Below are 16,537 nucleotides of genomic sequence, written 5' to 3'. Positions count from 1 at the left end.
AACAGCATGTCATTTTACTTACACTGTAAAACCTATGCCTCAAAATTATGCGTAAATTCAACATAATTAAACTAGGACAGTGGAAACATCAACTAACTCTGGACTTGGAAAAAACTAAGCCATATAACTAATAATTTGAGGGAGGTGTGTAGCCTACAATACGGCATTAATCTGAGCCATCTTCAACAACTATGATCAGACAACGATACGCAAAGAGGACACCACATCGTCAGTTTGATGCTTTCATTTAAGAAATCTATGAAATCTGGGAGTGGCAGTCGTGGCTCTCTTACATGTAAAAGAAAATACTTAAAGATTGTTCCACAGTGATATAGAAACACTGGGCACCCTAGCAGCAGCATTACAAATGAAAGAAGCAGTTTGTGAAAAAGAAACGAACGCAAAGATCACTTTAAAAGAGTTCATATGTCTTTGGCTTATTACAAATAATACATAGGGGGAAGAGAAAATGTTTCAAGTGCAAAATGAAAATTGTACATCTGTTGGCAGCCTGCAAAAGTTGAGTGATCTATAAGTGCATCTCCGTCTAAAAGAGGTTCTGTTCTGTAGTTCGGATCCATTCATCTACTCCAACCTGGGTGGGTTTATGTACACCAGAGCCTGTGAAAGAAAAGGTCAGCATTTCAAAGCAATAAATTCTTATCATTCAGGAAGAAATTAAAACAAGTGGTTTTTTAATCGCACCACATGTAGCACAGCCCTAAGTATTTCTCGAGTAGTTCCATATTTAAATGCAAATATGAAATGAGATACCCCTTGAAGACACTGGTTAAGATTTATATATATTTTTACCGTGCATCCTTCTGGATTTCTAAATAATGGATGATCAAAACACCATCTTGTGGATCTCAGAGTACCCAAATTGTCAGTCAAAAAAAGATAAAAATAAAATAATAATTCTAAGAGCCACAAACAAATTAAATGAAATCCTACATAGACGTGAAACACTGTGGTACTCTGCATGCAACATACACACTTCAATGCATCTAAATAGAGATGTAAAACATAAAGGTACTGGGCATGTGACAAGCACCTCAATACCACATAAATCTATTTAGATTTTTTCAGATCGGGACTGCTACGTATTTTCAGAGGTGAAGCCTTTAGCTTGCAACAATACATTAAGACCGAGGCAGCTATGTTTAAGGCTGGTTGGACATAGCAAAAGCCTTAATGAGTACAACCAACCTATTGGTGATATTTTGTGAAGTTCTGTTTTCTGCATTCTTTGAGGGTTAGTGGAGTCAACCATTAACTGGGCAAGGAAACAAACTTCAAAAAAGGTTAGTAACTCAGGTGTGTTTGATGTCTGCCTGCTGTTAACAAATATGGATCTACTGAAGTGATAACCTGATCACTCATTCCTAAGTCACTTTTCCAACAGAACTTTGAAATTTCATAAATTAGGAAGTGGTTCATACGTTTGATCCTCACATGACAAGTTCCATCACTCCTTTTCTAACTGGTTAGGGCAGAGAGGACAACAAGAGCACAGAAATGATGCATTTAAGCATGCACCATGTTCGGGTCATTTAGTCTTTTGTTATTTAAATTTTGTGATTCTGCCAAATTTGTGATTCAGACTTCAGAACAGTACAATAAAGCTGCAGCAAATGTAAGCCTTAGAAAATGAAAAGACAACATTACCCAAGGCAGAAAGGGTCAAGGATAAGCATGCATTTTTTTCTTTATACAAAGTGGGAGTAAGAGGCATTTTTATTGAATTTAATGGTTCTTCGCTAGAGTTCCAGGGTCCTTGGTCAAACGGTACATTAGGGCCGTCAATCTCTAAGTTGTTAAGAGACATCGTCTGACATAAGATACCCATTACTGCCCAAGTACACATACTGCAATATAAGGCAACTGGGAGTGAGCAGATCAACATAAGTATGTAAAGAACTAAACACAGAAAAGTAAAAAAACAATTGTTGACACGTTTAATTCCTTGCTCCCCCATGTAGTAAATATACTAGGGCGGATGATCACTGCCACCAGTTAAACTGCTGTAATGTAGAGGGAGCTTTGGCAATTTCAGGGGTTTCATGGACATGTATGTTTCTGTGTAATGAAAACCCAATTTTTTTGCTTTCCGCTTTATTACATGGCATGTTTTGCTCAGACATATTGCCTTTTATTAGTACGAAGTGTTCAGAATAAAATATGTTTCCCACTGCAAGCGTGAGTGAACAACTGATATGGAGTTACATGTCTGAATAAACATTCTTTCAGGGTTGGCTTTTTGTCCGACACCTATGAGGCACTTTCGCTTTGCCAGCTGATTCCCAAGGACCCAGTAAAGGTCCATTGGCTTATAATTGCGAGAAGTGTGATACAAATGAATACAGAACCATTATAAATCACAAGGAAAGTTACTGACCCAAAGCAAGTGTCACAGCAGTATGCAGTGTTATGGTCTGTGGAACACCTGTGGAATAGATAATGTTCAAACAGGGTAACTAAATTTGCAACGTAGGTTAAAATATTTAAATTCTGGGTAGGACCGAATTTTCTAGATTTATATACAACTAGAGATTTGTACAGAAGTAGTTATCAGCAGCTTGCTGGGTATCTGACTTTTTTTTTTTTTTTTTTTAAATCAGCATCAATAAATGATGCAGGGCAGAAGATGCACACAAGGTTGTGGTGAATTATGACAGGCAAAGTCCCTGATTCTGCCTAAGAGAACACCAATGAATCAAGAATCCAAAGCCAGAGTCTGCCAGGGCAGAACAGTTACTGAGAATCTACAGACTGGCAAAATGTGGATTACAGCATAAGCAGGAACAGGATGTGTGTCTGCCTTTGGCCAAAACAAAAGGGGAGGCAAAAAAGAGGTAACTATAATAGACGATGCTCTATTTAAAAAAAAAAAAAAAACTATTTTGTCATTTCGTTTTTTTTCTCTTCATCCTGGAGGATATTATTGTGTTTGTCATAGTGAAAGTCTTAATTCCTGCACAGAATAGTATTTTTTTCCGTGACAGATGTTTTAAGTGGCATCGTAGGTAAAGACAATACAGTTTGAGCTGTCCAGGAAGTTAACCGAAAGCCAGAAGTAGAAATCATCCTACAGGTAACACCTATCCCTGTGAAATCTAGCGTTCTGTATAGTGTGTGTGAATGCACCCTACTGATGTTACGGCTAGCGACGGCAGCTTCGTGAAGACGTGACTCACACAGATCTTGGGGGGGGGAAAAAAAAAAAGGTGGCAGGCAGCACAGGACCTGCAGAAGCACGAGCCGTGCAGGTTTCTTAATGCAAGCTCGTCCAGCAGCAATGGAGATCACGTCTGACGGCTGAAACATGTGTACAACTACATTGGCTGTACACTATAGAGAAGCTATAAAAGCAAACTTCTAATGTCTAAGTTCTACTGTTGCTTCTAGTGCTATGAATTTAATTTGCGGTAACCCATCTTTAATTGAGATACCTTAACTGCACACCAAGGGACCTATAATAACCATCAAAAAATACAATTTTAAACATTCCACAGTGCATCGGCCTTTTTAGTGACCATTCCTGTTCAGTACCCCTTATCCTTTATGCAATACGTCATCACAGACTGTTAGGTCTCGCTTCTTTGTAGTTCCCCCCAAACATAACATTGCTTGCTGGAATGCAACCAAGGCAATTAAAACAAGTGTAAAGCTTCATGAAACAGAACCTTGCTTTAAAAAGGGTACGACGACTTCAAAAGACAAAAACATTTTCATAAGTGACTCTGACTTAAACTCTTGTTAGAGCTTCTGGAAGAGCCCAAGCTGAAGGCAGAAACTGATATTTCCTGAAAGAGTTTTAAAACCGAACCTCCAAAAGAGACACTTTCTTTACTTGTCAATATTCCTCAGCAAGGCAGACTCCGTGAAATATTAGCATGCGATAAGTTAACTAGCTGCAAATTCTAGACTATTATGTACTTACATCAAGTGAATGCAGTAGCCGTATTTACAGCTAACAGATGTATACATCGAACATGAATTACCTTGCCCACTAGTGCGGGTACCAACAACTGAGCTCGCGGTTAAGCTGCTATGACCAGTCACCCTCCTACTTGTACGAATGAAACAAGGACAGTAACACAATTTAAAAGCAAAACCGGATTCACAACAAGCTGTCTGGATCAGCTTCTATGATTCATAAGCCACGAGAACAACAGCTTCCGTGGCTTGGGTTTCTTGGCTTGCAAGAGCCGGTTCATTCGCGGGGAGCGCCATACTTTGATGGTGGCATCATCACTGGCAGTCAGTAGTAGCTCCTGGTCAGTGGGGCTGAAGACAACAGAGTTCACCACGTCCTCATGCTGCAGTTTTGCCAAGCAGATGTTGTAGTGACGGTCCCAGATGTAACCATGACGGTCCTCAGCGCCACTGTAGTAGTAATACAGATCAGGGGTAAGAAACATTAGGGTCACTTGATAAAGGCCAGGTGCTCAAAACTTACCTATTCCATTCAGATAATCATTTATTACATTATAATTCACCTCATACAAAATCAGTTATGTACATTATAGGCTGATGGTGGTGAACAATAAGTCCATCATTTAGGTTTCAGATCAGAGGTTTCCCTAAATGGGACGGGGGTGTACCCCGAAAGGGTCTCCTGGCTAGATAATCAAGCTGCTGAGCACCACACAAGCAATCCCCCAATTCATTTCTACATTACTGGGCCTGTGTTCCACTGCAGAGGAGAAATAACCTCGCTTTTATAGATGAATTGCTCCTAGAAGCATTGGGTCAAGGATGATGTATATAGGCTTGGTACCCTTCTTTAGAGGCCCAGCTCAGCTTAAATTATCGAATGCTACACGGAGACATTCTTGGTGTTTAGGAAACATTGACCTCACCATACAAAGAATACAAGTGCGCTCTATGAACACACGCTTGACCCAGTCTTCTCATCCAGCAAATATGTCACCTTCAGCCACTCCACCAATCTCCAGTGGACTGACCACAGCTGCGTCCACTTCAGCTTCAGTAAAACGACGACCCACCACCACCCTCAACAAACCCCCCGCAGGAGCTGGAACAAGATCACCGGCGACCAGCTCACCACCTTCCTCAGCCAGAACCCCCCCACCAGCTCAACGGACCCCAACGAAGCCGCCAACAACCTCACACAGTGGATCACCAACTGCGCAGATGCCCTCGCACCACTGAAGAAGAACCCCCCCAGCAGACGCAGCAGCAAGAAAGCCTCCTGGTTCACCGACGAGCTCATCACCTCCAAGAAGAACTGCCGCTCCCTGGAGAACACCTGGCGCACCAACCAGACCACAGACAACATGACGGCCCTCAAACACGCCACCCGCAAACACCACCAACTGATCCGCGCCACAAAGAAGACAGCCTTCAAGGAACGACTGGACAACAACACCCACAACAGCAAGGAACTCTTCAGCATCGTCAAAGAGCTCTCCAACCCCGACGCCGGAAACAATGACATCACTCCCTCGCAAGACCTCTGCGACTCCCTCGCAGCCTTCTTCCACGACAAGATCGCCAACATTCACAACAGCTTCGGCCCACCAACCACAAACCCCACCACCGAACCGATGCCCCCCACCGCCACCCTCCGCACCTGGACCCCAGTCAGCACCGAAGACACAACACGCACAATGAACACCATCCACTCCGGATCCCCTACGGACCCCTGCCCACACCACATCTTCAACACGGCTGACCACATCATCGCACCCCACCTCCGTGACATCGTCAACGCCTCCTTCAACACCGCCACCTTCCCGGAGTGCTGGAAACACGCCGAGATCAGTGCCCTGCTGAAGAAACCAACTGCAGACCCCTCCGACCTCAAGAACTACCGCCCCATCTCGCTCCTCCCGTTTCCTGCCAAAGTCATCGAGAAGACCGTCAACAGACAGCTAGCTGCCTTCCTCGAGACCAACGGATCCCTCGACCACTCGCAATCCGGCTTCCGAGCCAACCACAGCACGGAGACCGCCCTCATCGCAGCCACAGACGACATCAGATCCCTAATGGACAATGGGGAAACTGCGGCCCTCATCCTCCTGGACCTCTCCGCAGCGTTCGACACTGTCTGCCACCGCACCCTGGTACAGCGCCTGAACAACACCGGCATCCAGGAGAAGGCCCTGGAGTGGATCACCTCATTCCTCGCCGGAAGAACCCAGAGAGTCCGCCTCCCCCCGTTCCGGTCAGCGGCCACCGAAGTCATCTGCGGAGTTCCACAAGGGTCATCGCTCAGCCCCACCCTCTTCAACGTCTATATGAGCCCCCTCGCAACCATCGCACGTCAACACAACCTCAAGATCATCACCTACGCCGACGACACCCAGCTGATCCTCTCCCTCACCAGCGACCCGGACGCCGCCAGAGCCAGCCTACACGAAGGGATGAAAGACGTCGCCGAATGGATGAAGAACAGCCGCCTGAAACTGAACTCAGACAAGACGGAGGTCCTCATCCTGGGATCATCACCATCCGCCTGGGACGACTCCTGGTGGCCCCCCGCCCTGGGAGCCACCCCCAAGCCAACGGACCACGCTCGCAACCTAGGCTTCATCCTGGACTCCTCCCTCTCGATGACCAGACAAGTCAACGCCGTCTCATCTTCATGCTTCAACACCCTGCGCATGCTTCGAAAGATCTTCCGGTGGATCCCCACCGAGACCAGGAAGACGGTCACCCAGGCCCTCGTCACCAGTCGGCTGGACTACGGGAACGCCCTCTACGCCGGCACCGCCGCCAAACTCCAGAAGAAACTCCAACGGATCCAGAACGCCTCAGCACGACTCATCCTGGACATCCCCCGACACAGCCACATCTCCGAACACCTGAGAGACCTGCACTGGCTCCCCGTCAACAAAAGAATCACGTTCCGACTCCTCACCCACGCACACAAGGCCCTCCACGACCTGGGCCCCAAGTTCCTCAACAGCCGCCTGACCTTCCACAAGCCCACCCGCCAGCTCCGCTCCGCCAGCCTCGCTCTCGCCACCGTCCCCCGCATCCGCAGAGCCACCGCCGGAGGAAGATCCTTCTCCTACCTGGCAGCCAAGACATGGAACTCCCTCCCCATCCACCTCCGGACAACGCAAGACCATCTCGCCTTCAGGAAGCAACTCAAGACCTGGCTGTTCGAGCAGTAGCGTTTCCCCCCCCCCCCCAGCGCCTTGAGACCCTCCGGGTGAGCAGTGCGCTATACAAATGCCTTTGATTGATTGATTGATTATGAACGCTGCTAAAATAACGTCCTCTATTCACTGTTTTTTACCACGAATAAGTCAAAAACAAAAGTGGCAAGCAGACGTTCTGCCACATACAGAATTAATATTTTCCACTTTTGACACCGAGTGGGTGGAGTAGCTGGTTGTCAAAAGGATCGTATCAGGAAAGTGGGCCACGCAAATGAGGCAGCCACAATATGAGCTACTGAATAGTTGTGAATATTTGTAATACATTTCCCGCATATATCTGCACTTCTCCAAACAGTCCCACCTTTCCTGTACCACTTAATGCCTTCTTCATATAGGAGCAAGTTTAGAATACTCAGATTTTCAAGTGTTTTTTTTTTTTTTAAACTGAATTTTCACATAGAAAACAGGCGTCAATATGAAGAATAAAGCAAAAGAAATATTTCTGAATTCTCTCAAATATGAACCTATGATTGTGCATTTTCTGGTGATGGGAGAGAAAGTTACAAAAAAAATACTCTCACATTCGTGAATAAGACCTAAATCGCCCAGTATTCTTCATAATTAAACAATAAATAAGGAAAATGTTACTTACCCAGTAGACATCTTTTTGTGGCGTGTAGTGCTGTAGATTCACATGCTTTGCATAAGTCCACCATCTAGTGTTGGGCTTTGAGTGTTACACATTGTTTTTTTTTCAAAGAATCTTTTCGAGTCACAAGATCGAATGACTCCTCCTCTTGGTGATAGTGCGCATGGGCATCAAGTCCTTTTTTAGATTGTATTTACGGAGGACAGAGAGAGAGGGAGAGACATAATAAATGAAAAAAAGAGATGTCCATGCAGTGTATATACATATTTATAATATTTTGTACTACAACAACTACAGGCTTCTGGGGAAGAGGGAGGGCGCAAGTGAATCTACAGCACTACATGCCACAAACAGATGTCTACTAGGTAAGTAACATTTTACGTTCAATGACACGTGTGACTGTAGATACACCTGCTTTGCATAGATTGTAAAGCAGCCTCTCCAAATAAGCAGTGGCTAGCGTGCAAGAGTTGGAGTAGCTTGAAAAAGTGTCCTGGGGACTGCTTGACCAATATTTGCCTGTTGGCATGCTAAAACATCTACACAATATTGTTTAGCAAATGTGTGAAGTGTAGACCAAGTAGCAGCTTTGCAGATATCTGCTATTGGAATGTTTCCTAAAAAATAAATAAAAATAAATAAATCCATAAAAGCACCCTTTTTCCTGGTAGAGTGCGCTTTAGGAGTTGTTGGTAACTGTCTGTTAGTTTGAGATAAAAAGTTTGAATACACATGAGTATCCATCTAGTGAAACCATTCGTTGAAATTGGATTACCTCTGTGAGGCACTAAAGCTACAAAAAGTTGTTTTGATTTTGTAAACGTTTTGCCTCGTCAATGTAATACATAAGAGATCGTTTAACATCTAGTAAATGCAGAGCTCTTTAAGCAACTGTCTGGTTGTGGAAAAAAAACAGGTAACTCAACTGATTGGTTAATGTGAAATGGTGAAACTACTTTATGTACAGATTTTGGGTTTGTCCTAAGAACTACTTTATCTTTATGTACTTGGAAAAAAGGTTCCTCTAAAGTAAACACGTGTATTCCACGGACACCTGTTAGCGAAGTTAAGGCAACTTTCCATGAAAGAAACTGCAAAGTACAGGAATGCATGGGTTTATATGGTGGACTCATAAGTCTAGTGAGTACAATGTTAAGGTTCCATACTGGAGCTGGTGGAACAACTCTCTTAAGTCCTTCTATAAATGCTTTAATAACAGGAATTCTGAACAAAGGAATAGGTTGTCTGTTTTGGAGATAAGCAGCTATGGCTGCTAAATGAAGTTTCACAAAGGAGTATGCTACATTTGCCTTTTGTAAATGTAGCAAATAACAAACAATGTCTTGTACTGTCAGTTTGAGTGTATCAATGTGTTTAGGTTGACAGTAATGTACAAAACGTTTCCATTGTGCAGCATACCACTGTCTAGTTGTAGGTCTGCATGCCTCTTTAAGAATGTCCATACATTCAGAAGGATGTTGTAAATAATCAAACTCTAGGACTTCAGGAGCCAGATCACAAGATTGAGTGTTCTGGGGTCTGGACTGTTGGGAAGTGTGTGATGGAGAACCACAGACCGATCCAATAGTGTTGTGTACCAAGGTTGACGTGCCCATGTGGGAGCTGCAAGGATCATGGTGGGCGATGGTTGTTTCAATTTGGGTACAAGAAATGGAATGAGTGGGAGAGGTGGAAAAGCATAAGCAAATATCCCTGACCAATTCATCCATAGAGCATTACCCTTGAACTGAGGGTGTGGGTATCTGGACACAAAGTTTTGGCATTTTGAGTTCTTTTACAGTGGGGAAGAGATCTATTTCTGGTGTTTCCCAGAGGCGAAAGTATTGGTGAAGTACTTATGGGTGAATTTCCCATTCATCATCTTATTGAAGCGTCCTGCTTAATAGGTCCGCTAATTGATTGTCAATTCCTGGAACATATTCTGACAGTAATTGAATGTGATTGTGAATCACCCACTTCCAAATTTCTGAGCTATAAGGGACAATTGAGATGAGTCTGTTCCCCCCCCCATTTCTGCAGATAATACATAGTTGTCTTGTCTGTATGGACTAATACCACCTTGTGAGAGACTTGTGTCAGAAATACTTTGAGCCCTAGGAAGACTGCTAGCAACTCCAAATAGTTGATGTGATAAGTCTGTTTAATGGGATCCTATTTCTCTTGCATTGTAAGGCTGCTGAGGTGAGCTCGCCAACCCATCTGTGATGCATCTGTTGTGAGAGTGATCTGAGGCACAGGATCCTGAAAGGGCTGCCTTTTTGAAATGTTGGTGGGATTCCACCATTGCAGAGAGTGGCGAGTCTGGAGGTCCAACAACACTAGATCCTGAAGATGACCCTGTGACTGAGACCACTGGCGAGACAGAAACTGCTGTAATGGAGGCATGTGTAGTCTTGTGTAGGGGACAATGGCAATGCAGGACGCCACCACTTCCTAATAGTTGCATCACTAGTTTTACTGTGCAAGTAAGATTCTCCTGTAATTGAGCGATGAGATTTTGAAAAGTATGAATCCTTAAGTGGTTTAGATATGCCTATGCTAAATGAGTATTCAGAATTGTCCCCAATAAGGATGTATGTCTGAAGGTTGAAGATGGGATTGGAGATAGTTTATTGTAAATCCCAAAGTGAAGAAGATTTGTGGTGTGCTGAGTATGCGGCTACCACAGCTAAGCATTCTGTGAATACCCTTGGGGCAGTTGTTGCCCCAAATGGTAGTACTTTGAATTGATAATGTTTTCTTTCCTGCAATGACAAATCATAGGTATTTGACGTGTGCTGGATTTATGGGAATGTGGAAATAAGCATCTTTGAGATCTAATGCTGTTGTGTAATCAATCCCCTTGCTGTAATAGAGGAATAAGGTCTTGCACAGTTACCATATGGAAATGCTCAGAAAGTACGTATAAATTGAGAGGCCTGAGATCGAGAATTGGTCTTAAAGAACCGTCTTTCATTGGTAATTCATTGGTATGAAAGTATAGTGCATATACTCCTAACCCTGTTGGGATAGAGGAACCGGTTCCATAGTCCCTTTGAGAAGAAGGGACTGTACCTCCTCTTTTAAGAGAATGAGATGGTCGTGTGAGAGCTTGTGAAAACGAGGAAGCATATTTGGTGGAGTGGAAATGAGTTTTAGACAATAACCATGTTAGATAATTTCTAGAACCCATTGGTCTGTGGTGATATTGGACCACTGGGGATAACAACATTTTAATCTTCCTCCTACTGGAGATGTATGTGCTGTGGGTATTTGTAAAAAGTCACTGTTTTGTTCTAGAGGGAGATCCGCTAGAGGTTAGTGTTTTACCTCTCCCTCTATTATTTGCACTTCTTCCTTGCTTATTTTGTGAAGTGGAAGGTTCAGTGGCTGTTGTTTTTAAACCACACCTAAATTGTGGCCTACGACAAGTACCCCTGGAGGTTGCAGTTAGTAAGGCCCCCATGGCCTTGGCTGTTTGAGTCCTCCTTTAATTTGTCAATAGTGGTGTCTACCTCTGGGCCAAATAAATGCTTATTGTCAAAGGGCATGTTGAAGACTGTATGTTGTATTTCTGGCTTAAATCCTAAACACCTCAACCAAGCATGTCTTCTTATGAGAACACTAGTATTCACCCCACATGCTGCTCTGTAAGCCACATTAATGGCACATCTGATTGAGTTATTGGAGATGGCCTGTCCTTCTGCCACTATCTCCTGTCCTCTCTTTTGGTGTTCCTGTGGAAGATATTGTAATAAATCTTTCATTTCATTCCAGTGGGCCCTGTCACATCGCGCCAGGAGTGCTTGAGAATTTGCAATTCTACAATGGTTAGCAGCTTGAGCAGCCACTCTTTTGCCCGCTGCGTCCAGTTTTTTGCTCTCTTTATCTAGAGGAGGAGCGTCCCCTGTGGACTGACTGTTAGCACGCTTTCGTGCCGCATTTACCACTACAGAGTCAGGTAGTAGTTGTGTTTTATAAAAGTTGGATCTGAGGGTGCAGCTTTAGATTTTTTGTCTACCCTTGGTGTAATGATTCTTGCCCTAACAGGGTCTTTGAATATGTCAGTGACATGTCTGAGCATGCCTGGTAGCAGGGGTAGTAACTGAGACTGTGTGTGTGTGAGAGTGTTGAAGAGGAAATCCTCTTCAATTGGGTCTGTATCCATCTGCACATGAAGATATGCTGATGCTCTTGCAATTACTTGATTATATACAGTTGTATCCTCAGGGGGAGAAGGGCTCACTGGATAAAGGTAAGGGTCATTAGGGAGAATGTGATATGGATCATATAGATCCCATGGATTCACATCTTGTGGAACATCATCCAAGTCATCTATATGAGATGATTATGATGATGCTTGTGGAGAGAACTGTGGGTGAATAAAGGTTGTAGATGATTGTGGTGGTGTAGAGGGAAATAAAGGAGAATGAGGTGGTAAAAGACTGAGGTTGTTCTGGAGCCTTCTCTTTTGCTTTACAGACTTTTAGGGGAGGGCACAGTGTCAAATGTTTCTTGGAACGTAAGTCTCCTTTTGGATTGAAATAGGGGAAGAAGCCATGATTCTTCCTGTTCCATTCTGTATGTGAATTTTGCACTCTCAAGCGTCCGTCACTTCTAAAACAGGCTCTACAGAAGAAATCTCCTCAAGGGAAATTGTAGATTGTTTGCAAGCTGTACTTTTCGGTTCTGAAATCTTCGGTCCTGAATGTTTTTTTCTAGCCAAAAGCGTCAGCTCCGCAGTACATGGTAATGTCTGTTTCTTCAGCTCTGAAATAGTCAATTTGCATGGTTGACTCGATCCCAAAACAGATTGGAATAAGGTTGTCTGTTTGGTTGGTGCCAAAGGAATTTTGGTCTTCATGAATTTCAGTACCAAACCAGAGGGTGGGGCATCCAAATGTATTTTTCGGATCCTTCCATGGCCCAAGAGCAGTGGAAGACGGATGACCAATTTTGAAGTATTTTTAAGTGCCTTTGCGTGGTGAGATGGTGCTGGTGTACTCACGTACTGCGCCGCTTGAATGGACTGACTCAATATCCGAATCTTGGTCTGACTTGGAGTCTCAGATCGAAAGGGATGCTTGATGTCCAACTTCTTCCTGTGCGTGCTCTTCTCTGAAGATGTTTGATGTCTGTTGTCTTGGATGCCATTTCTAACCGATGTGCTCTTCGGTCCCGGAGGGTCTTTTTGGATCGAAGGTCGCAGGTCTCCTCCTTGTGTTCCGAGGACAGTCACAAATTACACACCAAGTGTTGATCCGTGTACGGAAACTTGGAGAGACATTGAGGACAGAATCTAAACGGAGTACATTCCATTAGCCTATCATTCTCCGACTACCATTGTCGAAGCAGGCCCAAGAAGGATGTTAAACTGTCCCTGACGATGAAGATCGGATCGATACGTAAAAGTTGGGAATATGGATCGAAAAAAGTATACCATCATCGATAGAAAGAAACGCTTCTAAACCCAACGGCGGAGAGAAAACAATCTAACAAACGATTCAATGCCCATGCGTACTATCACCAAAACGATGAGTCACTCAAACTCATGATTCGAAAAGATTCTTCGTAGAAAAACAACTCGTAACACTCAGAGCCCAATGCTAGTTGGCGGACTTATGTAAAGAATGTGCATCTACAGCAACACATGCCATCACACAAACTTCCTTTGACCATAAGAACCAGGGCCTGCAGAGGGAGACATCTGCAGCAGAGGAGAATTCTCTCGCCCGCCATCTCCCACAATATTTTTACATTGCCAGAAAAGCAAGATGTGCTACCAGCAGGGAAGGTGTGACGTGAACCTGGTTCATTAGGTGCTCTATTGTTACCCTGTGATAAGGGATGCAGCAGGGGAGGGAGTATTGTTGGGCCTGTGCTCTGGCAATGGTTGCCACTGCACTCCACTGCTCCATCGCCCCACCAGTTCTGGTGCGCAGTCTAGAAACTGAAACAGCAGCATGGGCTGCCTAAAGTCAGCGTTTGGAAAGTCAATATGTTGTGTCCAAAGAGGGGTATTTTGGGTTATAAACAAGCAATTAAGCTGAAACATACAATATCATTACAGTGGATGTGAAATACTCAAAAAACTAACAAAGCCAATGTTTGACTCATTAAGCATGGCAGGCAGAATAAATTACTGACTGAGTTGAACACTCAAACACAACTAAACCAATCTAACCTTGGCTTGAGTGTATACATATGCTAGTTTTTATCTCTTTTAAAGGAGAAAGGTTTATTTAATAAGTCATAACTTCTGTGCCTGTAGATGGATGCATTTTATTTATAGGTTAGAATCACCACTTTAACTGCGAGCTTAAGATACTCTTTCAAAGTGGCTCGGATATCTAAATTAACTAGCTTGACTTAAGGAGCCACTGGGAGAACAATGCAAAGCATATCTATATTAAACATTGAACTGGTATCGTGTTGCAAATAGTTTACACTAGTCACAATAGAGGATATTCATGTGACAAAAGCCCCCATGAATCGTCCATACATATAAAGGATGAAAACAATAATTTCTTTTTAACCTCAGTGGTGTAAGAACATTCTTATACGGACTGCACATGAAATACAAGTACTTCAATGTACCATGTGTCAAAACTGTTCTAGATCGGATATGATCTGCAATCTTTTCAAATTGTCAAATGAATATTTCTTGTAACACAACCACAATAGTTACTCAGAATCAACAGCAGGCCATTTTATCAGGTTATGTTCTGCTCACTATAATAAATAAGCGAATTACTTGTAATTAAAGTTCTCTAATGTTGTTATCTTTCATAGATCATATGCCTAAATCATTCGAGCAAGGGAGTCTGACAAGCATTTCCAGAAAAGTACAAAGAAAATTCCTATGGGCACAACATAAAAACTATGCACTTTAGTAGGCTAGTCGCCACATTATTAAACAATGGTCTGAGTGTTGATCATCCACGAGCAACTGCTTCTTATCACAGAAGTGCAAGATTTCTTAGCTGATTCAGTCATGTTCAGATAAAGTGGATGATCCTGTTAGGATTTGGGTAAGAAAGGCAGTACAGATGATCCAAGGCACTTTTATCTTTTCTTAGAATGTATATCTACAGGAGTATCCGGCGAGGAAAAATATGCTCTGAACTTAGCTCTGAGTTGAACTCAGCATGTGGTAGAAATAGGAGCTTTGGAAAGGCTCTGGGAGGGGAAGGAGGGGGAGGAGAGTTCAATGCACTGTCAATGTCATTGGCAGAAGTATAGGCCTTTTCTAATGAGGTAACAGGGCTACTAAGGAACATGGTTTGCGTGTTGTTTCTAAAAGACATTTATTTTTACTGCTATGGCAATCTTCCTGTGGGACTTCCAAGATTGAACACAAGGAATGATTCAAGCGTGTGAATCTATGAAACATCCAATCATATCCAATCCTGGAGAAATAAAAGGCTATCAACAAAAAACAAACATGAAGTCTAAAGAAAATAAAAGATAAAAAACATTACTGAAAGATACCCTAGTTCATACCAGCACAGCCACTGTCAAAGAAAAGGGGGAAGGGGGGCTGTTAAAAAACCATAGTTCACATAAAGTTAAAAGGTGTGTCCAATATCACACAAATAGAACAGACGAGAGATGAAACCTCTGAAACATTTGGTCACAGTAAGTTGTGCATGAACCAAATTTGTTTAGTACCTTGCTACAAAGTCTCGGCTGACATCCAAAAAGATGAAGAAACACTCATCGTTTGGTGTAAATGCGCGGTGTGAACGAAGTGTCCGCTTCACTTCTTGCATGGTCTTCAAGTCATAAACGTGAAGGTCGATCTCTTCAGCAATAGGGGGTGGTTGCATGGGGTCAGAGATCACGCAATCACTTGGCCAGGCACGGCTGTTCACATAAAGATACCTGGAAAAAAACAGGCATGGGTACATTAACAGGGTGTACAAGGACATAATGAAAAGCAATCATATATGTAAAACATCTAAAATCAACACAAATTAAGTATAATTAGCAATTTAGGTTAATGACAAATGTACCTGTTGTAGGGGAGGAAAACGAATCTTTATTTTGAAGTACCAATTTTCTTTCTTAGTTCTTCACTTTCTTTTCTACACCCCAGACTTCAGCAGGAATCAGACAGTCAGCTCTACTAGATTAACTCTCTTCATACTCTGTTCATCAGGAGTACTTCCATAAATGTTGGAGGATAAATATAAAAGACCACCACCTCAGGTAACAGGAGGGTGAATCTGGTCCAGACATCTAGCTACATGTAAGTAACTTTTTCCCCAGGCTGGGGTGGGTTCTAGATTCACTTTTGTGCATGTACCCAAAAACAAGAGACTATGCGGAACCCAATGATTAGCTGAATGATTTCTTAAAGGATGACTGCCACCACCTGGGCTTCCAAAACGTTAGAAACGGGGTCTCTAGTTGACAGTGGCTTGCACCCTGTCCAAGTAGGGACCCTCACTCTAGTCAGGGTAAGGGAGTCACACAGCTACGATAACCCCTCCTCATCTCCTTGGTAGCTTGGCTCAAGCAGCCAGGCTGACCTTAAAGGTAATGTATAAAGTATTTGTAGACACACACACAGTAACACAGTGAAACACCACAAACGTACTCCACACCATTTTACAAAAATAATCAATATTTATCTGAGCAAAAAAAGACCAAAATGACTAAAATCCAACATACACAAGTAAAGATATCACTTTTTAAAAGTTGAAAAGAGTCTTAAAAAGATACAACCAGTGATTCCTATTGATTAACA

General features: G+C 43.1%; 1 protein-coding gene across 2 annotated transcripts in view; it reads right to left on the bottom strand.

Annotated features, from left to right (window-relative positions):
- Positions 1-674: 674 nt before the first annotated feature.
- Positions 675-16,537, bottom strand: part of FBXW5 (F-box and WD repeat domain containing 5) — a 113,406-nt gene continuing 97,543 nt past the window's right edge. The window contains exons 9-10 of one of the 2 annotated variants that reach the window (XM_069241422.1): positions 15,457-15,669; positions 675-4,389 (exon numbers count right to left, since the gene is read on the bottom strand). In XM_069241422.1, the coding sequence (XP_069097523.1) occupies positions 4,143-4,389; positions 15,457-15,669 (460 nt within the window). In that variant the 3' untranslated portion in view covers positions 675-4,142. The remainder of the gene's footprint in view (positions 4,390-15,456; positions 15,670-16,537) is intronic. The other variant, XM_069241423.1, reaches the window with a different exon arrangement.

Source organism: Pleurodeles waltl, chromosome 6, assembly GCF_031143425.1.
Source record: "Pleurodeles waltl isolate 20211129_DDA chromosome 6, aPleWal1.hap1.20221129, whole genome shotgun sequence".
Classification (NCBI taxonomy): Eukaryota; Metazoa; Chordata; class Amphibia; order Caudata; family Salamandridae; genus Pleurodeles; species Pleurodeles waltl.
This window is presented reverse-complemented; position numbering and strand designations above follow the sequence as displayed.